General features: G+C 39.5%; 2 protein-coding genes across 2 annotated transcripts in view; one reads left to right on the plus strand and one right to left on the minus strand.

The window, feature by feature from the left end:
* Positions 1–6289, plus strand: part of LOC144525395 (beta-galactoside alpha-2,6-sialyltransferase 2-like) — a 47353-nt gene extending 41064 nt beyond the window's left edge. The window contains exon 7 of the mRNA XM_078262175.1: positions 2131–6289. Within this exon, the coding sequence (XP_078118301.1) occupies positions 2131–2378 (248 nt within the window). The 3' untranslated portion in view covers positions 2379–6289. The remainder of the gene's footprint in view (positions 1–2130) is intronic.
* The window catches only part of LOC144525396 (vertebrate ancient opsin-like), a 32704-nt gene that overhangs the window by 4265 nt on the left and 5877 nt on the right, over positions 1–22562 (minus strand). Inside the window, exons 2-3 of the mRNA XM_078262177.1 lie at positions 13143–13468; positions 6310–6543 (exon numbers count right to left, since the gene is read on the minus strand). Coding sequence (XP_078118303.1) covers positions 6310–6543; positions 13143–13468 — 560 coding nt within the window. The remainder of the gene's footprint in view (positions 1–6309; positions 6544–13142; positions 13469–22562) is intronic.

Genomic DNA, 22562 nt, shown 5'->3' on the forward strand with positions numbered 1-22562 from the left:
TTAAGGCAGGTCTCTTTTTGCACATTAATGGGACACATTGGTGAAGACAAATGTTACAAGTAAATAACAATTATGTAAGGGTACCTTTTGTTATGCAGTGGTCATTACTTTAGCACTATTGTGCTGGTTCTGATGGCTTATCTACAACTTTGGAGAACAATGTAAAATAAATAGAAATTGTAGTTCCGTGCTGGCTTGATATTAAAATAAGCCACAAACGGGCTGTAGACACAGTAACTGCTCGAGTATATCGCACATGAAGTCACTCCCTATATTATTAAAGGTAGCATCAACATTCAACATACATGCATTTGTCTTTGTACCTTCGTATACAACTGTCTTAAACAATTACTGCATGATATTTAAATTAACTTGGAGTCACACATTCTTACAGTAATAAAAATTATCAATTTACATACAAAGTCAAATTAGAGAGTCATTTTACTAGAAAAACATGTATTTATTGGTTTTGAAGGACTGTGTTTTAAAGGCTAATGACATTTACTGTAAACTGGTCTAATACACATTGCGGCTGATAAGATTTTATTTACATTTGACCAGTATGTTGATAATTATGAGAATGTTAGGTCTAGATTGGACAACTTAGAGGTTCGAATTTTTGGATCTTATCCAAAAAACATTACAGGACCAACTGGCCTACAAACAGATGAAGAAAGGCTAAATCAATGTACACAACATGCGTATATATTGTGTAGGAAAGCTTTTGCTTGGTTATATGTGGTGACTGTGGTCAAGCTGGAGAGCAACAATGGAGAAGTTTGAGAGTTGCGAGCAGAATAACAATCATCAGAGACAAACTAATAAACAAAAATCAGCAGGGATGTTCAAAGCAAGGTGGAATGAAAAATACCAAAGGGTAAACTATATGTGGGGGCTGACTGCTCTGTGTTGGCAGGATGTCAGTGTATGAAAGGCACCAATGCAGAGCATGCTGAGGCAGTCAAACTCACCGTCTTCATACATAATGTATTCAGTTCTATTTTTATTTTTATCCAAAGGAGGGTTTTGCTGAGTGTGCATGCTCCTTTTCCGCACAACCGGACGTCACATTTACACTTATAATCATATTTGCATGTTTGAACTGCCCAGTGTAACTGCAGTCCTCTACTTTTGACACTATGCAGATCCAGTGGAGATTTTATGATGAATGATTTTCCCAAAGGAGCATGTGTAGCAGATGCTGAAGAAGACACTTTCCCTAATCAGATGTGCATTTTTAGTATCGCTTAAAAAAAATTAAATATGGAAACATTTGAAAGGCCAAATGGTGCAGAGGTTATGGCGAACTGAGGAGAAAAGACAGCAGAACTTGTCAATATGGACCCAAGTGGTGTAAAGTGAAAATCTAAGAGCAGTGGTGGCCAGTTTTCTGGTTAGTCTCTGGACCAGATGAAAACAATGACATCTAATTACTACTGAGGTGACCTTAAAGGAATAATTTGACATTTTAGGAAATATGTTTTTTTTTTTTCTTGTTGGATGAGTTTGAGAGTGAAATGAGAACATCATTAATTACTCTTACATATGTCCGTTAAATACAATAATACAACTAACTAGCCATTTAGCGTAGCTTAGCATAAAGACTGGCTAACAGTTTCCCCCTGCTTCTGCTCTTTATGCTAAGCTACGCTAATCAGCTGAGGGCTGTAGCTTCATAATAAATGGGTAGATACTGCATGAGAACAGTATAGATCTTCTCATCTAGCTCTCAGCAAGACAGCAATACGCGTAATTCCCAAAATGTCTAACTATTTACCCTCAACTGCTTCAGTAAAGTTGCTAAGTGGCTAGCAGATCACACTGTGGTTGTACTGGGCAGCTTTCAGGTGGGAATGTGAACAGAGAGCTCCTGGAAAAAGAGAGCACTGCTGAACTTCCCTGGATAAAAAAAAAAAAGATATTTAGATAAGGTAAAATATGGCAGCCTATACTTTGTCTTTCCAAGTGTAATGTGGTATTGATTACTGATGTTAAAAGGCTCAGCGTTGCACTTTTATGTTTTACCCTAAACTAGTTTGCAGTTGAGTATCAACAGGTTTTAAAGTAAGTCCAGACCTTAACACTCTCTCTCTCTCTCTCGCTCTCTCTCTCTCTGTGTTACCATTGCAGGCATCCTCCTGATGATGGCGCTATGCGAGCAGGTGCATGTGTACGAGTACATTCCCTCCATGAGGCAGACCGACCTGTGCCACTACCATGAGCGTTATTATGATGCTGCCTGTACACTGGGTGCCTACCATCCCCTCCTGTATGAGAAGAGCCTGATCCAGCGGATCAACACCGGCCCCGAGAGTGACCTCAGGAGGAAGGGACGGGTCACTCTTCCGGGTTTCAGCACCGTCAACTGTGAAATCTAAGATATGAAACCTGACCCCTCTGAGCCCAAACATACACACACACTCCGGCCTTTTCTGGCTGACTAAGGGAGAGCTGCAATAAAGCCACTGGCGACAAGGAGGCTGGAGCTTACAAGATTCACATTAGATCCACGAAGAACATAAGCCATAGCCCTCCAGGGAGGGATCTATGTGGAGACTTCTGAAAGAATGTTTCTTCATTTAAAATGGTTTACTATACCAGAGACTGGCAGGTAGTCTCCAAGATGAAGCTGAAAAAGACGTTTCTCTCTGCTTTAGCTGAGCCACGTTAGCTGTGGAGCTGACTAGGGTAGCAACAGATAAGTGTTTTTAGATAGACAAGTGAATTTTCAATAACTGGGTATGTATCAATGGTGTAAACTCTGTGTTTTTCAATAGTATGGGTGGTTCTCCACTTGAAGGAAATGCCACTGTTTATAACGTGGATCCTTGTGCTTTTTCTTTTTTACTGGTCCAAAGGGTTGTGAATAAGCAAAGAAGTCATCCACGCTGAATGTCATAAATGCAACATACACTCACAAATATACAAACATTCACACTTACATAGAGCAGCAACTCATGCAGAAAATCGCACAGTGTAAAAAGACAGTTTTGGAGTCTCCACAGAGACAGAGTCGAGCTGTCACACCAGTCATTTTACGCTCTGCAGCAGTTGTTGCCGTTCGACATTCCTCTATCTTCTTGTGAAATCCAACATGTTTCGTGTTGTCACGAGGGGTTTATTTTACACTTATAAGGCCTATTAAATTACCCTCCTGTGCATGCCAATTTGCCAGCTCACTACCACCTGTATGTCGCTCCTTGTTCACACTTAAATGATTCCTCATACAGAGTCAAGAAGCCTGTCTCTGTTACTAGCCCACAGGAAGGAAGACACTGGTTGTCCTTTGTGGATTCACCCTACCAATAGTAAAAAAAAATTGTACTGACAGTGTCATTAAATCAAAATGAATGGGGCCTAAATGGATCTTCAGAACAAACTGGTGCTCAGAACAGCTGTAACCCTGTGCCTAGTGGTCGACGGAACACGTTCCTGGGGTTGCCTTGTGACTGTTCAGGTACATGCGGTACATACTGTGGCAGGACGCAGGTGTGAAGCAATTGATATTGCGGTGTCAGTGAGCTGTATCAGGGGATTCTCAGCTCTGCCTTTGGCAATCACTAGCCCCCTGTTTTTGACGGTCAGTTCACTCTTTATTGAATGTAATTTTACCACTGCGTGTAATGGCCAAACCCTACCTGAAGCTCACCAATGCAGTACAGTCTGCGCATGTGCAGGGTTATTTCTTTATCATGTAACAGCATAAATATAATTTCCTGCAACTATTAATATCTCATATTTGCTGAATTCTTTAATATTGGTCTGTGCCCGTTCACAGCTCAGAGTGGAGACGATTATAAAAGAGGAACTTGAACCGGTAATATTAGCAGATTTGCTTTGTCTCCAACTAGGATGGTTTTTATGATTGCAGTCAGTGCCACATCTGCGGCAAGCTCTAGAGGTATTATGTCAGCGTGGAGAGGAAGATTGGTTGTGATTTTCGCAGCAGACATTAAGAAAAATCTTGCCTATATCAGAGATTTCTATTGCTAAGTGTGCTTTTCAATATGTTCTTGTGCCATTGGTTGTGGTTCGATATAAGATGTAAAAACGTGTCTCAGAAATGTTGCTTTGAATAGACTGATGTATGTTGAATTAGATGGCTGTGTAGTAGTATTATGTAGATGATTCTGGGGCATAACATTACTTGTTGTTGAGTAGGGCTGGGTATCATCCAAAATGTGTCAGTAGTACTATAAACAAGTACAGTGCTGATACCAAAACAATGCATTTTTTTAATTTACAAAACACCCTTTTTATAACTCAGGCAACACCTGATCAAAGAATATAAAAAAAACACCTGAACAAGTTTTTGGTGCAAATGTTCTATATTTGACAGTCGGGGTGGGCGATATAGATAAAAACCTCTATTGTGGTATTTTATTTTGCAACATTGACTGTATATCGAGATATAGTAAATTCTCTGGAAATTATGTTGAGAAACTACACTCAGTTGCCAGTTTATTACAGTAGGTACACTTTGCTAAAACTAAGTCTAGTAAATAAATATAAATTCATTAAAATACATCGCAGTGGACAAAATATTAGAAACACTTCTCAGATATATTGCTATAACGCAGTACAACTCAACAGCACCACAAACTACAGCCTATAAAATGACCATACAATTGAATCATCTCTCCAAAACAGGATTTATTGCAGAGCTGTGCATTACAGCATTACTTTTAGCTAGGTGGGAAACTGAGTGTATGTATACATGTAGATAAAATAACCAGATGGGAATGACTAATTCAGTGAATTACATACATGACAAAGGTATTTCATCACATTGATGCAAAATTCTATAAATCTAATGTTGCCACAAAGCAGTTGCCCTTATTGATTTGCAGCTGCCTTAGTAGAAATTGTAAAGAAATATCTCTGACAGTGACAAACGGTCTCATGTTAAATATATGGTCATATCGCCCAGCCTTACTGGACAGTTTTTAATACTAAATTTAATGAACGCATTTAGAATACAAAAACATAGTGAGGTTTGATACCCAGCCCCAGTTTCAGGTGGATTATCTGGCATGTCATTAGAAGATTTTTGGAACAAGGAACCTGGTAAAAACTGGTAGATGACTGTAACAGAGGTTTAAAAACGGACTATAGAAACCATTTTTGAAGCTTAAAGCAACACTATTAACTTTTCCCGCTTCGGTCCCCCTACAGGTTCTCATTGGAACTACAGCTTGCGCTAAAAGTTACATAGTGTTGCTTTAAGGAGATTTATCAGTTATTTTGGATCATGCAGGTTTTCAGCTCTGCTGTAGGTTTTATGTTTCTCTGTTGAGATAAATAATCAAATGTTTTATTGCTTGTGATTGTAACACACTGAAGGTGAAAAAACCCTGAACATATTGTACATGTATATTTCTAATAACTTGGATTACTTTCCAATGCACAGAGCATGCAAATCAGGATCAGGGGTAAGAGTCTTAAACTGTCCGTGCTGTACTGTGCTGCAAGTAGACACCATTGTCATTAATGTTGTGAGAGGCAATTGTGCTATAAGATTTTTTTTTTCTTAAGTGTTGTTTTGGAGATTTTAGTGCATGTTTGTGGACAGGGAATCACATTCAGCAGAGGTGCATCTGTAAGTAGTTCCCTGGGAGCACTTGATTTAGTGCTATGCATTCTGGCAACTTCGTCTTCACATCTTAATATTGTGCCAAATTCCATTTTTAAATGTCTTAGTGGACTCTAAGTAATAGCAGGACTTCTACGGTGCTATTGCTTCTCTCTGGAATGTTTTAAGGTGGGATTTAATGGAAATTTTAATTCTCTTTAAGATAACAATTGTATTGCCAGGATTACATACAGGATATTGTGCTAAAACGTGAGTGGTGAGATTAGAGAAAAATCCATGAGAAATTTGCAGCCACTGTTTATTACGTTTTTCCCTCTCAGCCTCTTTCTCTCCGCTCTTTACTCCAGAGGCCTAGTTTTCATGCCATATTTTTACTCAGTATTGTGGGAATTTCTGCACCACACTGCCTCTAAAGGATTGTTTAACACTTTAAGTTTTTTTTGGACATTTCCCTCCTGCTGCTTCCTGCAGTACTCATGAAAAGAGGAAGAGGAAAAAAATGCATCCATAGCTGAACATAGTAAGAGTGAAAGTCCTGTTTTTACTCCCAACAGCCTTAGGGTGTTCTTCTGGACTTTGATTTGTCAGTGAATTCTCTTACACTTGAATTGATATTTAAATAGACCATTTGTATGATTTCAGCTGTTGTAATTTGTCTTTTTTTACTGTGTAAATAAAGCTGTCGTACATGTCCAACTGTCCCATTGCTGACTCACCTGTTTGTTCATGAATATATAGATGAGAGGGTTGATGACAGTGCTGCTCTTGGCCAGTAGTGAGGGCACCACGCTGACCACAGGAGTAATGATGTTGGGAGGGCCGAATGTTGCCATCAGGGCCACGACTCCATAAGGCATCCAGCACAACATGTAGCAGGCCGCTGTGGTCAAAACCATAAACAGTATGTGGTACTCTCTCCTCCGAGAGGCAGTCTTCCGGATCTTACCCACCTGTAGATGAGAGTCAGAGAGGGTCGATGAAGCAAGAGCAAAACGAGATCTTGTGTAGAAGTTTTCTGTTCACTGAAAAGATTCCAGCTGGTGATTTCCCTTAAGGAACTCTCCTTGGTTTTTCCATTCAAGGATGTTCTGACATCCAAGATTCAGGATTGCTTGTCATCGGTTTCAGAAAAGGAATCAATTGTCCTATCATGCAACAATAAGAAAAGTGATGAAACAAAAATAAAGGCAACGCCTTGTTTATTGTGATATACATAAACTTTACTTTGGAATGACGTCACACACTTTACAATCGCTTTTCTAGACTGGGAAAGTTAAAACCGACCCTCTCTTAACACATCCGTGATCAGTTCAGTTCAGTTTTATTTATATAGGACATTTAAAAACAACCATAGTTGACCAAAGTGCTTAACAAGCGCACCCCCCCCCCAAAAAAAAATAAATAAATAGATAGTATACACAAACAATACACAATACAAAATAATCAATAGTTGAAAAGGGTCAAGGTGTCAAAGCTCAACTTGAATTGAAATCCAATGCATAGTAATGGGTCTTAAGCAAGAACTTGAATGTTTCAACAGTCCGAGATGTTCATATATGAATAGGTAAACTATTCCAGAGGTTTGGAGCAGCCACTGCAAAGGCTCGGTCACCTTTGTTTTTTAACCTGGATCTGGGCATATCGAGGAGCATCTGATTGGAAGACCTCAGTGCTTTGACAGGTGTGTGGACATGTAAAAGCTCCGATAAATAAGAAGGCGACAACCCATTTAAGATCTTAAAAACAAGCAATACAATTTTAAAATCAATCCTGAAACAGACAGGAAGCCAGTGGAGCGTGGCCAAAACAGGTGTAATGTGGTCACATTTTTTGGTCCCGGTTAAAAGTCGAGCTGCTGCGTTCTGGACTAACTGTAACTGACGAAGGGATGACCGATCCAATCCAACATATAAAGAGTAACAGTAGTCTAATCGAGACGTAATAAATGCATGTATGACTCTTTCAAAGTAGAGAAAAGAGTCAGGTAGGGCGCAGCAGGTAGGGGTCAACCTTAGCCAAAAGTCTCAGCTGGAAGAAACTGGTTTTAACAACAGAACTAATCTGTTTGTCAAATTTAAAAGAACTGTCAAAAATTACACCCAGATTCTTGGTAAAAGGACGAATATGGGAACCTAAAGTACCAAGAGCATCAACACAGGCACTAAAATGTTCAGCACGACCAAACACAACAATTTCAGTCTTATTGATATTGAAACAGAGAAAATTCTGATCCAACCATATTTTGAGATCTCTCATGCAGTTAAGCAAAGGCTGGATAGTGTCCTTATCATTGTTTTTTTTTACAGGCAAATAGATTTGTATATCGTCTGCAAAACAATGGAATGAAATCTTATGCTTTTTTAAAATGGACCCCAATGGCAGCGTGTAATGAGAAAATAGCATGGGTCCCAAAATGGAGCCTTGGGGGACCCCACAAGAAAGAGGGGCAGCAGATGAAGAGCAATTACCAAGGTGGACAGCAAAACTCCTATCTGTCAAGTAAGATTCAAACCATTGGAGGGCTATGCCCATAATGCCAACACTTTGTTTGAGTTGGGATAAAAGGATAGAGAAATTGACAGTGTCAAAGGCAGCAGTCAAATCTAAAAGCACTAAAACAGCAGATTTTCCTGAGTCAAGCGCTAAGAGAAGGTCATTATAGACTCTTAGAAGGGCAGTTTCAGTACTGTGGCGGGGCTTAAAACCAGACTGGAACTTTCATAAATACTGAAGTCATCTAAAAATTATTGAAGTTGATTAAAAACAACCCTCTCCAAGACTTTTGAAAGAAAGGGAAGCTTAGAAATATGTCTAAAATTAGAAAAAACTGAAGGATCCAGATTCTTCTTTTTTTAAAAGTGGTTGCACAACAGCATGTTTAAAAGCAGCTGAAACACACCCTGAGCTGAGAGATGTATTAACCAGGGATAAAATACTGGACCCAACAGTGTTAAACACATCTTTGAGTAAGCGTGCAGGAATACTGTCCAGCAGGCAGTTTGCAGGACGAAGCTGCTTGACTATGTCAGAGAGAAGGTGGAGTGAAACTGGCTCAAACTGCTGGACATAAAGGGGGAACAGAGGAGTCACTGGTAAAAACAGTGGATGAAAAGCTCAGACCAACAATTTTATCAATGAAACAGAAAGTTTTCACACAACAATGTGGATGGCACAGCACAGTCAGTTTCACAAGGGTTAATAAGAGAGTTAAACACTGTTAAAAGAACCCGAGGGCTCTGGGTGTTATTAGCAACCAGGTGAGATAAAAAAAAATTAGTTTTGGCAGATTTAACTGCTCCTTGGTATTTCTGTAATGTGTCCTGTAAAATTTGAAATGACACATGGAGTTTGTCCTTTTTCCATGATCAGGTCAGGCAGAGTTCTGATGTTATAATTGCATTAACAGATTGCGGTCAGCTGTTTCATTCAAGATTTTAAGATTTCACAAAGTGGCTCATTGACCAGTTGCCTGGCTACAAGCTGGCAAAGACCACCCAATCGACCACCACCCCAACCTCCTCTGTATGGGCTGAGCTTCTGCATTGACCCTACCAAGATCAAATGTTATATGTATGTGTTTGCTAATGGGGATTACTTCTCACAGCAGAGTCATTCTCAGTCAGAGTCAGATTCTTCAAAAGCTTCCTCAAAGAGCGAAGCCTTTTCTGTACAACCATTTGCCATAAATTCATTGACATGGGTGTTTTTGGACAACCACGAGCATGCAACAAACTGGAGAGTTGAAGCATCAACAGCAAAAAGAGACATTGTACTGAAAACACTAAGAGAGATACCTACTTGATTGGTGCGCAGAAATGGGCTGATGATTTTGCCAACCATCACTTACACTGATATTTCTCAAAAGAAGGGATTTCTTTGTGGCCAGTATAGACAGGAAAACAATGCTGTCAGGGGACATGTGGCATGTGAGAATTATTTTAAGACAGACTTGAAATATTGTACTCTTATCCTTTCACAAATCTCTTTTACAAGAACAGGAATGCCTACATTATAAAAAGTTGAGGGCCAGCTTTTAAAGCAGCCAAGGCTAGACAGGGATCTCACTCGCAGAAATAAATCCCTTCAATACTTGCAATATATTCCACAGGAATGTACAGTATACATCTAGTATAGCGAATGCATCATATTAAATATGGTGTTTGTGCATGTGTGGAATTTATTTAATTAAAATAGATATTATTTAAGTTTCAAACCCCAAAGTGGTAGAACTGTATTGTTTTTGCTCCGGTTTATTATTATTTGTTGTCTTCCGCCCCGGCTCAAATTGCCGTGAACTGGATGAGCTAGAACAACCCAGTCTCACGGCAGTTTGTGAAATGTTCACGTAATTTAATCGTGATCACAGCATGATTTTTTCTGCCAGTCCGGCTGCAGCAGAGAAGCTGTATACAGCTTTGCTATTATTGGTATTTTTAGCCCTGTAACCGCTGTTTTAATCAACATTTCTTCATGAGATCATGGTTTATATGTATTTCTTTTAATGTTCATGGTTTATATGTATTTCTTTTAATGTTATTATTTTCTTATTACTAGCAACCACACGTTGCTTAGTTTTGTTCCTGTAAGTTATGCACCGTAATAATGTTTAAAGAAATCATCGGAATACTCCGGAAGTGACGTAGTAATTACCGCTCCGCATCTGTGAAAGAATGCTGCATATTGTACGTGAGAATTTATACAATAAAAATACCAATAATGAAAAAATAGTGTTTTATGCTAAGCACTTTGATTTGCCTTGTCACAGAAAAATACTATATAAAAAACCTACAGTTAAGTGTTTAGAAATACAGCCTAATGGCTTGTTTGACTAATTTGCATTTGTTTTGACTTGTACTGTTGTGAAAAACAAAATAAACTATTTACAAAGAGAAGCAAGGCTGTATATCAGCCTTGCGGGACTGATATACACATTTCTACTTTAAATGAGCAAGATTCGTCAAAAAACATGGCCGCCATCAATCAAATAACTTTGCAAAGGGCAGGGTTTAGCAGGAAATTGGGCATAACAGTTTGTCCAATCATCAATAAAATTGTATCATATCTTTAGTACATCTTGAGGAATAGGCCTACGCAAATATTTTGAATGTTTAACCCATAGGGGGTGCCAAACACACAAGTTGTACCGCAAAACCCTGTGCCAATTTCCGTTTAAATCTGAAAAAAGGGAGCAAAATGGCGGTACTTATTATATGCATCAATTGTATTGCTGAAAGATGTGTGTGGTTGATCTCATCCCTTCTTCAATACAGAATTAAACCGGCTGAAGTGACTTTCTCAGCTTTGTAAAGACCGAAACCCGTTCAGTGACGCTTGCAGCTTTGACTTTTGGCGATTTAGCTGCTTTCTAGGGGCGGCTGTGGCTCAGGTGGTAGAGCGGTCGCCTAACAATCGGAAGGTTGGTAGTTCAATCTCGGGCCCTGCAGTCCCATGTCGAAGTGTATGAATGTGTGGGAATGGTCCCTGTACTATGTAAAAGCACTTTGAGTAGTCGTTAAGAATAGAAAAGTGCTATATAAATACAGTCCATTTACATCCTTCTGTTGGCTGAGAAAAGGTTTGAACCAGAGAATCAGCACTTGCAGCTATATTTGTGATATATTTTTTTCTGCTTTCCTTCTGGTTTGTTTTATGATCAGGTCTGTTTAGTTTCAATGGACAGCTGCTCAGATAGGGCTGCTTCTTGATATTATCAGAAAATTAAACAATTTTCTAAGTCAACGGGTTATTTAACAAGCCCCGAAACACTCTCAACATGTGACTGTCGGCTGAAAACAGTGGGTGCATTTAGCAAAAGCTGCACATCCAGTTTCCTTTGCTGATTCTTTTGCCTATTGAGAATGATTGTGCAATTTAAGATTAATGATTTATATCATGAAACCTTGAATAGACTGGAGGTTTTAAACTGCAGTGCTAATTGCACATAATGGAATACACTCTAGCCAACGGTATGTGAAATTATTACTTCCAAAAACGTACTCCAAATGAGAAAGGGTTAGTTTGCTAAATTATCGTGGTGTAAATGTATTTAGGACTGCACAGGTGGTTCAAAGAGTGACTGAACAGAGGTAATACAACTGTACTGAAACCAATTCAACTAATGTGACCCACACAGAGGTACAGGTAAAGTGAAAGCAGCTTATTGATACCAGAAGGTCATTACAAGCAGAGAATATGCTTTATTTTTAGAAAGAGCCACCCAGCAGTTAGAGGATAAGACACCCCTGAGACATGAGACATGCTCCTGTGGAGCTCGACAGCAGTGCCAACAGTCCTGCAACAGTTCCTCCTCCTCCTCCTTACGGGTCAGAGGTTGTCTATTGTCTTTCTGTGTTTGTATACTTTACAATCGTCTTCTAATAATCTTAATCTGTTTAGCGCTATAAAAAACTGAGGTCCAAAGTACTTTACAAACAAGAACATGGCTTTAGGCTTTGTCAGTGCAGCTGATCTTTCTGGGGTGTAATGTTGTGATAATCCCCTGCCCCTTTCTTATCTATTTACTCTCACGTCATTGAAGTGAATGGGGAGTGATTGTTAGGAAATGTATATTTACTTGTGTGTCTCATTAAACCTTAAAAAATATTGTTGAACTGAACCTTGCTTCATGTCACTTTGTTCTCCGAGCGCTCGTAACTGCTTTCAGAGTCAACTCACAGAGCAAAGCAAGTAGATGATAGGATATGAACCAAAATAACAGATGCATTTATTTGGTACGTTATGCAATCAGCTATGCAGTCCAACTGAAAGAATGGAACAAAGCCTACTGTTTGCCTGAGGTATTAGCTACTATTTTGGGATACATGTATATCACATTTGTTGACTGTGGTGTGTGAGACACACATGCCATCCCAGAAGGGAGTGAACGTTACCTCTGGCAAAATACAGGTGGCTGTCTAGAGAGGATCTATTTCTGTGGTCCCAGCAGATGACAGGAAGGTTTTTTTCTAGATATTTCTTGGTCCCTAAGAAGAAATATATCTCAAAAAGCCACTTCCTTAGTGCTTTGCACCTGTAGAAACATAGACCAGAGCTTTGTTAAAGGGTGAAGCCCGAGTGAAATATATTACAGATGTTTTATAATTCTGCTTCAATGAACAAAAGTGGCATCTTCTTCCTCCACTACATTCCACTAGCCACTGAAAGTCACCCTCTTTCATGGGGATGCCAATCGAGCATGCATTTTGTGTATGTCTTTGGTTTGAAAGGTTTCCATTGATGTTTGAAACTTCCTTCACCTCCAACATTGGAGTCGGTTGCAAATCACATGAATTCAATCTAACCACCTGCTGCTCTTTGTGAAAAAGCAAACTATTTATTTAGCTATTTCTAGTTGTAGTCTACTTTCTTTTCTCTTCTTTAATTTTGGTGGAGGATCAATTTAAGCAATTAGTGGTTGCAACATCAGACAGGAAAAAAGCATAAACATTCACACACGCGCGCACACACACACACACACACACACACACACACACACACACACACACACACACACACACACACACATACAAACACTTTGATGTCTCTCTACCTGTTTGACTGCCCATAACAGCCTGCTATAGCAGTAGATCATCACCAGGATAGGTAGACCCAGGCAGAAAATAAAGAGGCAGATGATGTAAGCGTGCGACTGGGCCGTCTGAACATTCCAGGACACAGAGCAGCTGGTTCCTGCCCCCTCTATGTCATAGCTGCTCCAGCCCAGCAGAGGGGGCACTGTCCAGAAAAAGGAGTACAGCCAAGAGCCGCCGACAGCCAGCAGAACCTTGCGATAGCCTGGCCCACGCTTGTTGTATTCAGTCAGAGTGCTGTAGCGGTCATAGGAGAGGATCACCAGAGAGATCAGCGATACAATACCTGAGAGGGACAGAGAGGTGGAGAAGTGAGAGTGGGCAACTGTTTTTCATCAAGACTATACTTAAGATATTGCCGCAGATATTGTCACATCCTGTGGGAAACATGATTATCAGAAAGACATTTATTGCCAGGTAAGTAGCACTTACTAGGGATTCAATTTGGTTAAACAATACAGAAACAAATAACACATACAACATACATTTTACATATTAACTATTTTACATTAAGAAAGAAAAAAGAGGCTGTATGGGTTGGTGCAGGATGTACAAAAATGTAGAGGGATGTGCAAAAGTTCAGGATATATAGAATGTGTAGAGGACAGAATGTAGGATTAAGGTTCAATATCATAGGTCCCGGGGCCTTGTTAATGACGCTGACTGCAGAGGGGAAGAAACTGTTTCTATGGCGTGAGGTTTTGATCCTGATGGACTGCAGCCTCCTGCCAAAGGGGAGGGGTACAAACTGTTTTGTGTCCGGGGTGAGAGGGATCGGCCACAATCTTTCCTGCCCGCCTCAACGTCCTGAAGACGTACGGTTCCTGTAGAGATGGCAGATTTCAGCCAATCACCTTCTTAGCAGAACGGACGATAGTGTCAGATGGTGCTGGAGCAGGTGAGGATGGACTTAATGATGGCAGCGTAGAAGTGCACCATCATTGTCTTTAGCAGGTTGAACCTCTTCAGCTGCTGCAGGAAATACATCCTCTGCTGAGCTTTTTTGACGAGGGAGCTGATGTTCAGCTCCTACTTGAGGTCCTGGGAGATGATTGAGCCCAGGACCCAGAAAGACTCCACAATATTGACGGGATACACCCAGGGTGATGAGGGCGGGTGGGACTGTGTCCTTCCTAAAGTCCACAACCCTCTCCACTGTCTTCAGAGGGTTTAACTCCAAGTTGTTATGACTGCACCAGGTCACCATGTGGTTAATTTCCCACCCGTAGGCGGACTCATCCCCACCAGAGAGGAGTCCAATGAGAGTGGTGTTGTCCGCAAACTTCAGGAACTTGACAAACTGGTGACTGGAGGTGCAGCTGTTGGTGTACATGGAGAAGTGCAGAGTGGAAAGGAGGCAGCCTTGAGGAGAACTGGTGCTGCTGGTCAGAGACTAAGAGATGTGTTTCCCCAGCTTCCTGCGCTGCTTCCGGACATGCAGGTGGAGTCAGGCACATGCAGCTGGGTCAGCTTGTCCTGCAGCAGAGCCGGGAGAATAGTGTTGAATGCAGAGCTGAAGTCCACAAACAGGATCCTGGAGTAGGTTCCTGAGGTGTCCAGGTGCCGGAGGATATAATAAAGAGCCGTGTTGACCTCGTTGTCTACAGACCTGTTGGCGCTTTAGGCGAACTGCAGGGGGTACAGGAGTGGATCGGTGAGGAATTTGAGGTGAGCCAGAATAAGGCGCTCAAAAGATTTCATGACCACAGAGGTCAGGGCCACGGGTCTATAGTCATTCAGTCCTGTGATCCTTGTTTTCTTGGGGACAGGGATGATGGTGGAGGAGTTAAAGCAGGCTGGTACGTGGCATGTCTCCAGTGAGGTGTTAAAGATGTCTGTGAGCGTGTGTGTGTGTGTGTGTGTGTGTGTGTGTGTGTGAACACTGGAGACATCTGATCAGTGCAGTGCTTCAAGGGGGAGGGAGAGACAGAGTCTTTGCGGGGGTTTTGTTTAAACAGCCATTTAAAGGCTTTAAATTAGTAAAATGTAACCTAATGTTTAATTCACATGCTCTTGTCACATCATAGGAAAGCACATTGCTATCGCCAGATAGACAATTTAGTTTGGCTAATCTTCGGAAACCAGTGTATGTTGAAGGCATGTTGGATGGGTGAAATTAGCAAGATAACGTTAGCTAATGAGCCGGTGTATCAGGGCCTTAACATCTCTTTTCAGGATTATAAGGAGGGAGGGGGGACTCTGGGCTGGGCAGTGAGGAGGCCCCAACACCTATGGGCGAATGCCAGAACTGCCAGTCAGTCTAGGATTTAGACGATGCAATTATCACTAAACTAACAACCAACAGGTTTGAAAGCAGTGTGGCAAAACAAGCAACCAAAAATCATTGTTTCGTATCATCATCATCTAGTGGTGTCAATCACCAAGGACAATGACATGAAATCAAACGAAGACAACCACAAAATGTTCCTTAAACTCACCACTGACTGTGGGCATGCATATATGTACTAGGTCAAGTTTTACTAGGTCCATGGTCCTCTTTCTGGTTAGCAGCATCAGTTCTTATTCTCAGGAAGCTCCAATGAGACAGAGTAGCCTGGGGGTAAGCTGTACTGATAGTTTATGCAAGACCTGCCTCTGCTCTACACTCATATTCAGTGCTTTCACAACTCTGCTGGTTTGAGGGCAAAACTACACTGATAACGCGAAGTCAGATCATTTAATGTCAGCATTTCACTCACTCACGCTCTTAATGTCTCCCATGATGTCCAGTCATTTGCAGCTAATTAGCAATAATTATTCATGTTCTAGCACCATCTACTTCCAATGTAATCCTGACACACTGACGATGTTGCATTCTTTAATACGTGTTAATTGGCATGTATGTAGCACATACTGAACCCGTAAAACCGCCAGTCTGTCATGGTGCCATAGCAGAGATGTGCTGAGCTGCGATGTGTTAAGCTGCATACTGAAATAAGAGCCCCCTTTAAGCAGGCTTTGCTGGTGGTGCTCTGCCTGAGGCTGTTTGTATTACATAGAGAGTGAGTGAAACCCTTACCTTTGTTCATCATAGAAATATATAATATAAATATGTTATCACATGCGCCACTTGAAATGCAAAATAACTATATCTCTTGTAGTCTAACCTTCAGACAGGGGAGATAATGCTGAAAATCTGCTGATATAACATACTATTGAATGTTGACTCATAAAGACCTTGAGCAGTGTATATTTTTCCAGTGTTTGGTGTAAGTCTTATGTGTAACCACGGCTATAAATATTGAATTTAATTCAATTTACCATTAGTATTACTGTCAGTATTTTATTCTGACACAATCTGTGTTTTATTCAGTGTGGCAGGGTTGTTGTGCTTGAAATTTTGCACTCTAATTTGTTATTGTTAAGATGATAACATAAACAGATTTTGAACCGTGCAATCTAATTTACAAATGGGGGCCAATTGTGTGTGGGGTGCCAAATGTAAAAATTCAGATATAATTTTATAGCTGATATATTTTGATTATTCAGCTCACTTTCCTAATATTTAGCTATTTGTGTTGTTTATAAAAGTAAAATAAAAAAGATAAATGTTAATTGTTAAATCTTAATATTAAATCTAAATATTAAAACTAAATGTTAAATCTAAATCTAAACCTAAATATTAAATCTAAATGTTAAATCTAAATCTAAATATTAAATCTAAACCTAAATATTAAATCTAAACCTAAATGTTAAATCTTAATGTTAAATGTAAAGCTAAATGTGCAAATAGACCACGCCCCTTGCATTGTCCCCTCCAACACCGCTGACTGCGGATCAGCCATGGGATCAGCAGGTGAAACATAGAATAGAATAGGCTGTTTGCATATTTAACATTTAGATTGAGATTTTAAATTTAGATTTAACATTTAGATTTAATATTTAGAATCAGATTTAACATATAGATTTAAAGTGCTCATATTATGCTCATTTTGAGGTTCATAATTGTATTTAGTGGTTATATCAGAATAGGTTTATATGGTTTAATTTTCCAAAAAACACCATATTTTTGTTGTACTGCACATTGCTGCAGCTCCTCTTTTCAGGAGTATGTTGAGCTCTCTGTTTTAGCTACAGAGTGAGACATCTCACTTCTGTTCCATCTTTGTTGGGAGACGCACATGCGCAGTAGCTAGGTAAGGACTACTACCCAGTCAGAAGCAGAGTATGAGGGCGTGCCACGCTAGCAGCTAGGCGAGCATTATAACGTGTGTTACAAAGTGACTATGGCTGCAACTAACGATTATTTTAATAATCGATTAATCTGTTGATTATTTTTTCGATGAATCAATGAATCGGATAAAAAAAACAAAAGCATTAATTTACATCAACTCAATACATACTTGCATACATACTTGTTGGTTTAGTTAATAGTTGTGTAAAGGTAAGTAACCCAAAGAGCAGATACAGACACACACACACACACACACACACACACACACACACACACACACACACACACACACACAAAGCTTATTCATTAAATTATTACCATCATTGTAGTAAGTGCAAGTTAAGTTCATTTGTACACCACATTTAAACACAGCTTAAGATGACCAAGTGCTATAAAAGAACTTTAAAATGAAATTAAAAAGTACAACACACACAAATATATTTGTCAACAATAACTGATATGTACAGTGGCCCTGAAGTGCAAATCACAACAGCAAATAGAAAAACGCAACAGCAAATCATAAAACACAACGGCAAATAGGAAAACACAACAGCAAATATGAAAACACTTCAACAAATCATAAAACACGACGGCAAATAGGAAAACACGACAGCAAATATGAAAACACGACAGCAAACATGAAAACACGACAGCAAACAGGAAAACACGACAGCAAATATGAAAACACTTCAACAAATCATAAAACACAACGGCAAATCGGAAAACACGACAGCAAATCGGAAAACACGACAGCAAATATGAGAAAACACGACGGCAAATCGGAAAACACGACAGCAAATCGGAAAACACGACAGCAAATAGGAAAACACAATGGCAAATAGGAAAACACGACAGAAAATAGGAAAACACGACAGCAAATATGAAAACACGACAGCATTAACTTCTACCGGAAAAGGTAGGGCCTATCTAGCAGAGGACGGACCCTCCTGATTGGAGAGACGGACTGTCTGTCTTTTAACAGGAAGGAAAGGTGAAAAACACGGAAAAGCGCCTACTTTTAACAATCAGGAGGCTCCGTCCTCTGCTAGATAGGCCCTACCTTTTCCGGTAGAAGTTAATGCCATTTTGTTTTCCTATTTGCTGTCGTGTTTTCATATTTGCTGTCGTGTTTTCCTATTTGCTGTCGTGTTTTCCTATTTGCTGTCGTGTTTTCATATTTGCTGTCGTGTTTTCATATTTGCTGTCGTGTTTTCCTATTTGCCGTTGTGTTTTATGATTTGTTGAAGTGTTTTCCTATTTGCTGTCGTGTTTTCCTATTTGCTGTCGTGTTTTCATATTTGCTGTCGTGTTTTCCTATTTGCTGTCGTGTTTTCCTATTTGCCGTTGTGTTTTATGATTTGTTGAAGTGTTTTCCTATTTGCTGTCGTGTTTTCCTATTTGCTGTCGTGTTTTCCGATTTGCTGTCGTGTTTTCCGATTTGCTGTTGTGTTTTATGATTTGTTGAAGTGTTTTCATATTTGCTGTCGTGTTTTCCTATTTGCTGTTGTGTTTTATGATTTGTTGAAGTGTTTTCATATTTGCTGTTGTGATTTGCACTTCAGGGCCACCGTAGCTACGGGAACAAAGCACAGAATATATACATGATAACAGATTGAAAAATGAATGGGCCACAAAAGGCAAGTAAATAAAAACGTGTCTTTAGTCTTGCCTGCTTTACTACTGTTATTAATGAGCTAACGCTAGCTTGTCATGCTTGTCAAGCTGGATAACGAGTAAATACCACACCAGCACCAGATAAGCTACTGGAGGGACGTTACGTTCCAACACTTCAAAACGGAACAAAAGTAGGATTCTGTACACTTTGCCCTGCTGTTGAACTCCCTTCCTCCTCATCAAGGACTCCAACATGTTTACGTGTTAGGTGTTGAATCATCACCGTGGTGCGCCTGTGCCATGCCATGTCGCTTTTGCTTATCTTGCAATTAACACGTTTTCGATTTATTTAGTGTGAAATGCTCCCACACCTTGGATGACTTAGGTCGTACTGATTTCACTGCCTCCGCCGTGTGTTTCAGAACAACGTTACGGGTCTCTCCGGTCTCTCTCCGGTCTCTCTCCGTATTTCCTCTACCCCCGCTCTGCTCTTTTTTCTTTTCTTTCGCACTGCGCTGCTCCGCGATCAACTACATTTTTTTTTATCTCTGCAACTGAGTGGTGTAATAGTTGCACGACACAACGAATCGAAAATGAAATTCGTTGACAACTTTTTTAATAATCGAATTTTATCGATTCGTTGTTGCAGCCCTAAAAGTGACACACTTTCGTCACGGAAGTAAAGGCTGGACTACAATAGAGCTGTTTGGAGCAGTTTGTGAACAGTGTTTTCTGTTGGAGATGGTAAGTCACTTTGGGGTGGACTTTGGGCTTTTTCACTTTGTAAACCTATAACATGCACAAAAAGATATATAACACAATAAAGGAAAGGGAAAAAGCCAAAAAGCATTATATGAGCACTTTAACATTTATCCTTTAAATCTAACATTTAGGTTTATATTTAACATTTATATTTAGATTTAATATTTATATTTAACATTTAACATTTAGACAGATATAATATTCAGATTTAACATTTCACTTTTTATTTCTTTTATAAACACATTGTTGACAATTGCATATAACATGTTGTTTTACACTTATTTATGTCTCAAATGTGAGAAAACTGATCTAAATGTGAGAAAAGTGAGCTAAATAATCAGATGAGTGAGATCAAAGGGTGTTGGAGAGACGGCATGTCAGCTGACTCATACTCCCCTTGCAGTGTAAACTTGACCATACAGAACATACAATCCAAAAGGACAGTAATGAGATCTGTTCAGAACAAGGCCCATCTCATTTTGTAGTTCCTGATGCTTTCGTACTCTACGTTCAGCTCACTAACAAGACGGTTTATGTATCTGTAGTGAATTTTTTTTATTTGATTCTTAACAATGAGTATTGCAGCCCCCTCTGTAATCTTACAACTGTGTTGATAAATCCAACACAAGTCGTTAACCTGGGAATCCTTACCATTTCTACCATCACTGAACCGTCACACACTTTAACTGACGTCACCTGTGTGATCAGCCTGAGTGTCTGAGTGAAAAAGGCTGTATGAGGAACAAGGCAGCACTTTGTGAAATCACATTACTTGGACACTATGTACGTGAAGTGACGATCACATTCAATATGTAAGAATTGGAGTGTTTGTTTTTCAGTCTTGGTTTATGAGCAAAACAATACACACACAGTATTTGTGTGGTGATTAGCAATGGCAAACAGGTGTGCAAAATAGGCTTTGTGGTATTGTTGTATGTTTTTGTATCACATTTGAACCTATTTTGCTTGTCTGAGGTGGTCAAGCCTAGTTTATTACTCAGATTGGGTGTTTTTGTTTCCTAACCACGACTAAAATTACGGTGCTGTTTCAGGAAATTACTTAATCTTTTCATGAAATAAAGACTTGTGTCTTCAGTTGACACAAAGGGGCTACAAACAGGGTGGGGGAGCCGGAAAGTATTACGAGACAGATAATGCATTGTTGCTTTCGGTCTTTTCAAGGTATTTGTTGTCAATATGAAAATGAAAGAATAAAGCCAAACTTATATTTTAAGCAGAGGAGTGGCAGATCAGATGCAATGCTTTCGTATAAGGGCAAAACACAATGATTACACGTTTCCCTCATAGGACTGACATTCCCAGACTGATGAAACGCCTGGTACCATTAAAAATAATTACTATAGGTTTTTACATCTGTAGCACCATGACCTTTAAATTATCTTGATACCTTTTAAGATTGCAGTGCCAAAGCCTGCCTCAACACATCTGTCACCAACTGTTAATGAGCTAGTATGCCAATACTGTTACACAATGTTGATAATCATGATTAAATTAGTTCTGACTGAAATTCATATTGATTTTATGTGGATGGTAATTAGCCATGCTGTATATTAACCTTTGTAAAATAAAAGGATTGTTAAGGTTTTCATCCCTTAACCATTTAATTGGAAAAGACAATCTTTTGACACAAGATAGATCTTTTGACACATTGCACAGTTCAAGGCAGTTATGGCTTTTAATCTTAAGTATTGTAGCACTTGAACCCCACAATGTTTTTGGTAAATACACTACGTCTTCATTGCTATTTTAAACATGTTGCTGCAGTCAGTTTATTCATTGTGAAACCATCTGTCTCTCTGAAGCACTAAAATAACAATGTGTATACCTCCACTCATCAACTTTTGATTCTACTCTCATGTACCATAGATAGCTCTCCATACATTAGCTGGAAAAGATTACACTTGGTTATTTACAGCAACATGAATGACATATTTGTGGTCAGGTGTTCTTCTCTGGCCAACCCACCACAACACCTTCCCATGAAAAACCCAAACAGGCTGGAGGATCTGTAACTCTCACTCTGGCCAAGCGAACCCAACAGAGACAACCAACTATTTGTTCTTCTGACCTCAACTTTACTGATATAATTGCAGGTTTTAGCTGCTTAAAAGTGCACAACAGTCCCACTCCCTTAATTGTTGAATGATGTGTGATATGTGCCTCTTTGTTTGTTCCCATATGTGTGTATAAGGACTCTACTGCAAACAAAATCTACCTCTGGGTACAAATAAAGTAACTTGAACTTGAACTTAATGTACGTATGTTCATCATAATGCACAGTTTACAAGAATAATGATCATAGCTCATGTATAAACCAACACTTTTAAAGGATCTCAAGTCATTTTCCGTAAAAAGGGCTGTGGCACTCTCTGTAACACTTCATAAGCAGTCACATTGCTAATAAAGGGAAAATGTTATGACGTCTTTTTGCAGTTGGCAAACTAATCTCAAGAGAGTAGTGAATGACTATTAATGCTGTGATTTGATTAGGGAGAACAGTTTGCTGTCTCTGAACAGACTTTTGTGAGCTATGCTACTATACTTTTAACAAAACTAAGCGTCTACAGCGGGATCACCAAAGTTATTGAAATTTATACTGAGGGAGGCAGGAATGTGTGTACCAAATTTAATGGTGATCAATCCAATACTTGTCAAGACATTTCCCTCAAAACCACAGATTTCACCCATAGAGGAAAAAATGGGACCACTAGTAACCATGGGATTAATGTTCTGGGGACTATGAATGACACAGTTTTTGTATTTCACTAGATCTTTTTTGGTGGCGAATATATTTTCTCTTAAAGTGTTG

This window comes from Sander vitreus, chromosome 11 (genome assembly GCF_031162955.1).
Source record: "Sander vitreus isolate 19-12246 chromosome 11, sanVit1, whole genome shotgun sequence".
NCBI classification, from domain to species: Eukaryota; Metazoa; Chordata; class Actinopteri; order Perciformes; family Percidae; genus Sander; species Sander vitreus.